The 5,750-nt window shown below is 62.8% G+C and overlaps 1 protein-coding gene across 1 annotated transcript; it reads left to right on the plus strand.

The window, feature by feature from the left end:
- Positions 1–706: 706 nt before the first annotated feature.
- LOC306956417 (antigen WC1.1-like) lies at positions 707–5,532 on the plus strand (the record flags this gene model as incomplete). The annotated part of the gene is made up of 10 exons (XM_079551027.1): positions 707–932; positions 1,855–2,160; positions 2,309–2,626; positions 2,703–3,017; positions 3,226–3,540; positions 3,789–4,103; positions 4,543–4,680; positions 4,843–4,938; positions 5,052–5,204; positions 5,417–5,532. 10 exons carry the CDS (start codon positions 707–709, stop codon positions 5,530–5,532), a joined length of 2,298 nt encoding a protein of 765 aa, XP_079407153.1.
- Between the last annotated feature and the right edge of the window lie 218 nt (positions 5,533–5,750).

Raw genomic sequence — 5,750 nt, forward strand, 5'->3', positions numbered from 1 at the left:
CCAGCTGCCTTGACCAGCAGTCCGAGCTGGCCTAGGGCCAGTGAGCGTCACTGAGATCCCTGTGGGAAGGAGATTTCTTTCTAAGTAACCCTGAAACAAGGGCAGTGTAAGTTCTTAAACTCAGAAAGAGTGGTGAGGTGCTGGAACAGCTGCCCAGAGAGGCTGTGATGCCCCGTCCATCCCTGGAGGTGCTCAGGGCCAGGCTGGATGGGGCCCTGGGCAGCCTGGGCTGCTGTGACATGTGGAGGTTGGTGGCCCTGCAGTGGCAAGTTGGAGCTTCGTGATCCTTGAGGTCCCTTCCAACTCTGGCCATTCTGTGATTCTGTGGCAGAAGTTGCTGAAGTGCGTGGGTCCTGCGCTTCATTCTGTGTCTCTCTGGGTGGACGAGTGTATTGTAATTTTCCAGGACTGCTGAGTTTATGGCAGCCCTGGTTATATGCCCGGTGATTTCCAGACATTGAAGCATCCTTCTGTCACCCCTTGCTCACCAGCACAGTGCTCTTGCTGTGCCGATGGCCCAGCTGGTAATGGCGGCACACAAAAATCCCCAGAGCACATCCGGACTCCTTAGGGTCATCCCTGGGGACCCTGGTCAAGCAGGGTCCGATCCTCCGGGTTGGGGTGATCCTCAGGATCAGCTCGGTGCTTCCTGGGAACGTGGAAAGCCCTGGGGATGGTAGTGAGTCTGGAGATGTAGAGACAGGCAATGGGAAGTCGCCACCCCAAATCTTGTGACTGTGCCAGCCTGGGGATCCCCCAGTTTGGGGCCTGGTCTCTCCTGACAGATCCCATGTTGATGTTTGAAGGGGCAGCGGAGGTCAGGCTGGCGGATGGCAGCGGGCGCTGCGATGGGAGAGTGGAGGTGAAACGCCAGGAGCAGTGGGGGACCGTGTGTGATCTCTCCTGGGACAAGAAAGATGCAGCGGTGGTTTGTAAGCAGCTGAGATGTGGGACAGCAATCAGTGCTACACAGAATGAAAGATTTGTGCTAGGATCTGGCCCCATTTGGATGGCTTCTGTCCAGTGTCAAGGCACTGAGTCTGCCCTGTCTGACTGCAAACACAATGAATGGTTTGTTCAATACTGCGCACACAGTCAGGACGCTGGAGCTACATGTACAGGTGAGGGACTAGAGCCATTCCTGCCCTCTGAGGTCAGATTTGGGGATCAATAAGCAGATATCACATGTGGCCAGTTGCGCTGCCATTGCTGGTCCCTGGGGAATTGCATTGGGCCCTGCTTGGTCCCCAGTTGAGGTGGAGGTGAGGAGGGGCGTGGAGTTGCCAGAGGGCTCCGGGACCCCACGGGTGCCTTTGCTCACTGCAGGATTTGTCCGTCTGGTCGGAGGGGACAGCCGCTGCTCAGGACGAGTGGAGATCCATGACGGGGATGGGTGGAAATCTGTCTGTGACTCACACTTTGGTCCCAAAGCTGCTGATGTGGTCTGCAGAGATCTTCAGTGTGGCACAGCCCTGCCCGTCCCCACAGCAAGTCCCTTTGGAGAAGGGACCGGTGCCATCTGGGACAGAGAGCTGCAGTGCGTGGGGAACGAATCCAGCCTCTCCTCCTGCCCCACGGGGACCCCTCGGGTCCAGCCCTGTGCCCAGACAAGCATTGCTGCTGTCACCTGCACACGTAAGGGCTCAGGGAGGGCGGTTGAACACTGACCGTGTGCCGGGAACAGGGATGGGGCTGTGCCGGGTGTGAGGACAGGAGGGTGATGTGGTGTTCTGCAGCCCCAAGGCAGTGCGGAAGGAAATGGCTTCGTGTTGTCCCTTTGGCTTCTCCTGCATCTCCTGAGGGAACCGGAGCGCAGATCTCCCCCCTCCAGCCTCCTCTGTCCTCAATTCACAGGGTTCAGGCTGGTGAATGGCAGCACGGCGTGCGTGGGCAGGGTGGAAGTGGAGGTGCAGGGAACATGGGGCAGCCTTTGTGCCTCCCGCTGGGACCTGATGGACGCCCACGTTCTCTGTCGGCACCTGGGCTGCGGGTTTGCGGTGTCCGTTCCCGAAGGAGGGCATTTTGGGAGAGGAACTGGCCCGGTGTGGAATGACTGGTTCCACTGCGAGGGGACTGAGAGCAGCCTGGATCAGTGCCCCGTGACCACCCTGGGGGCCTCTCCGTGCTCCCACGAGAACGACGCGGCCGTCATTTGCTCAGGTGTGTGTCAGGATAAGGCTGCAGGGATTCCGCCTCGTTGCCACACGGCCACCTCAAAGTCCCATGCGGATCCCACGGCGTCACCAGGCTGAACCTGTCCCTGGTGGAATCCTGCAGCGCGCGTTTCTGGCATTCCTGCTCTCCGCAGGCCCGCCTCACAACGCATCTCTAAGGCTGGTGGGTGGAGGGAGCCGGTGCGACGGGCGCGTGGAGATCTTGCAGAGCGGGACGTGGAGCAGAGTCCTGGATGATCAGTGGGGCATGGAGGACGCCGGCGTGGTGTGTCGGCAGCTGCGCTGCGAGGAGGCAGAGGCAGCCTACATTGTGCCGAGGGCCGAGCGAGGGACGGGCCCCGTGGGGCTGCGCGGGGTGCGGTGTGCCGGCCACGAGGCCGGCCTGAGCCTCTGCGACGCCTCCCCGCGCCGGGCCGCGGGCATCATGGAGGACGTGGGGGTCGTGTGCCGGGGTGAGCAGCGCGTCCTCCCGATGCAGGGTCGGGCAGGCAGCCGGCCTCTGACGGCTGGGGCTTCCCCCCGCTGCAGGGAGCCGCCAGGTCCGGCTGGTGGACGGGGCCGGGCGATGTGCAGGGAGAGTGGAGATCTACTACCGGGGGCAGTGGGGCACGGTCTGCGACGACGCCTGGGACACGGCCGACGCCAATGTGGTTTGCCGCCAGCTGAGCTGCGGATGGGCCGTGGAGGCGGCCGGCTCGGCTCGATTTGGGGAGGGCTCCGGGCACATCTGGCTGGATGGCGTGAACTGCTCTGGGGGAGAATCTGCTCTCTGGAACTGCTCTGCTGAGGCCTGGGGACAGCACGACTGCGGGCACAAGGAGGACGCGGGAGTCGTCTGCTCAGGTCTGTGCTGGGAGCCCGGCACAGGGAGGCCGGGGGGCTGAGGACACCCAAGGCCGCTTCCCGAGCCCGTCCGGGGGCGCCCCGTCCACCGGTGCGGCTGGGGGCAGTGGGCAGCGCGGCCACCCTGATGCTGAGCGGGGAGCACGGGGGGCTTCCTCTCCCCAGCCCCCAACCAGCGACTTCCCCCTGGGGCCTTTCCTCCTGCCAGAATTTGTGGCCCTGAGGCTGGAGAACAGCGATGGCTGCTCTGGGCGCCTGCAGGTTTTCTACAATGGGACGTGGGGGAGCGTCGGCTCCAACTCGATGACTCCCTACACGGCGCCACTGGTGTGCAAGGAGCTGGGCTGCGGGGACGGAGGGGTCCTGGAAAGCAACAACCGCTACCGCAGGGTGAATGGCACCGCGTGGCTGGACCACGTGCAGTGTGGGGAGAGCAGCAGCTCCTTCTGGCAGTGTCCCTCCGGTCCCTGGCAGCTGCAGTCCTATGACGATGTGCGAGACGAGGCCAGCATCACCTGCAATGGTAAGCAAGCCACCCGGGCGCGAGATCCTGCTTCCCTCACCACGACCAAGGTGTCACGGCCAGGCGCGAGCAGAGGCCCGCCCTGTGCAGGTTGCTTCACTGCTACATTTCCTTCTGCAGGGAGAAAGCCGGAAAGGAGGCCGGAAGCCGCGTGCCCCAATTCCACGAGCTGCACAGGTGGGAGCTCCTTCTCTGTGTCACTTGTGGCCCGGTCGTGCCGGGGCCCTGGGAGGTCACCGCCTCTGCAGACAGGGAGAAGATCCGCGCTGTGGGAGGCAAGGACGGGTGCTCGGGCAGAGTGGAGGTCTGGCACCGCGGCTCCTGGGGAACCGTGTGCGACGACTCGTGGGACGTGCAGGATGCCGAGGTGGCGTGCAGGCAGCTGGGCTGCGGCCCTGCGCTGTCTGCCCTGGCCGAGGCTGCGTTTGGGGAGGGGACAGGACCCGTCTGGCTGGAGCAGGTGGAGTGCAGGGGCACGGAGCCATCTCTGCAGGATTGCTGGGCCCGGACTGCGGGTGGCAGCGCCTGCCGGCATAAGGAAGATGCAGCGGTGAACTGCTCGGGTGAGTAGCTGGGCTTACTCAGGCTCTGCTCACAGCCCAGAGCTGAGCAGAGCGCTGGGCTGCGTCCCGGCCTTGAAGAAGGGACAATCTGGGCGGGATGTGCTGGGCATATCAGCCAGAGGTCTGCCCGGCACCACCAACCCACCTCTCAGCTCAGCTCTTCTCTGCAGCTGCACCCAGGATGACAGCATCCCCCCCACAAAGAGGTAACGTCTCCTCCCACTGGAGCTGGGTCTCCCAGGACCCAGAACGGGGGCTTCTTTCTGGGATAAGAAATGCCCAGGGAGAGGCACCGGGCTGGTGGATATATGGGGAGGGCCGTCATGTACCCCACGGGCTGGGAGGTTCCCCATCTACACTCCCTGCCCCTCTACCCCTTACTGCCCCAACTCTCACACACGTGCCTGGTGCTGCTCCTGCCACATTGCTGCCCCTGCAGACCCCGTGCTGGGCTACGCGACCGTCAGCAGGAGAGTCTCGGTGCCTGTCATCATCTGCATCGTCCTGGGGCTCCTTGTTGGCCTCCTCCTGGCCCTCCTGGCAAGGCAGATGCAAAGTGCCAGAGCTCGGCACAGAGGTAGGTCCTGACTCAGCGGTGCGTGGGACGCGCCGTGTCGCTGCGCTGACATCCAGCAACAAGCAGTGCAGAGCCCAGTGGAGGGGGATTCATGGCAGAGTGAGGGGAGAAGCGGCAGAAGGAGGCTGGGGAAGCACAGTAGGGTCTCGTCTCTGTCCCCAGACTCCAGGAGATCTGGGGAGCCCTTCTTTGAAGCCGTGTACGAGGAGATTGAGTACAGCCCAGTGAGGGAGAAGAAAATGAGGTACAGTTTCTCAGGTGGGTGCAGGTCTCCTGTTTTGAATGCTCCCTGACCAAACTGCAGCCCTACCTGGGGAAATGGGAGGAGGAGGATCTTGTCACTGCTATCACTGCTCTCCTCTCTCTTACAGACATCCCTGTTCTGCCCGGCGATTCCCCGGTGGAGGGCTATGATGATGCGGGGGAGGTTTCTGAGCCTGGAGAGCCTCCTGTGCCAGGGCAGGGAGACTGGCCAGTGCCTCGGGGACAGGAGGAGGCAGAGGGACCCAGGGATGCTGCCAGAGGTGAGAGGGAAATGCAGTGCTGCAGCTTGCTGGGTGCCGTCCCTGGTGCGGCAGTGAGAGCCACAGCTCATGGGTGGAGGAACTTTCCTCGGGAGGTTTCGCGGGGAGAAAGGCACTGGGAGAATGGGCTGAATGTCCCACGGAGGAGAAAAGTGATGGGCCACCCAGGAGGAGCACCCCGTGGGGCAAACAGTTGTCTTTGCTGCTGGCAGGAGAGAGTCTGCGCTCCTGGAGAAGTGCCGGGGCCCCCGAAGTGGATGGAGACACCTCACCTCTGTCCCGTGGGAGCACGGGCTACGACGACGCTGACGAGATGTCTCTGCCATAACCCCATTGGACACACAGGCTGCGACAGCAGAGCTCTGGGATGTGAGCTCTGGGACAAGAGACTCTGTCCCTGCCATGAAGTTGGCTGTGGACACAACGGAGAGGTCGGTGCCGCTGGGAGAGCCGTGAGCGCCAGGAGCTCTTTTCACAGGGGTGTCAGAAACAGCCATGCAGTTCTTCCACGTTTTGTTCCTCTGCTCTTATGCTGCGCATCGGTAT

The sequence above is a fragment of the Tetrao urogallus genome (assembly GCF_951394365.1).
Source record: "Tetrao urogallus genome assembly, contig: SUPER_29_unloc_2, whole genome shotgun sequence".
Lineage (NCBI taxonomy): Eukaryota > Metazoa > Chordata > Aves > Galliformes > Phasianidae > Tetrao > Tetrao urogallus.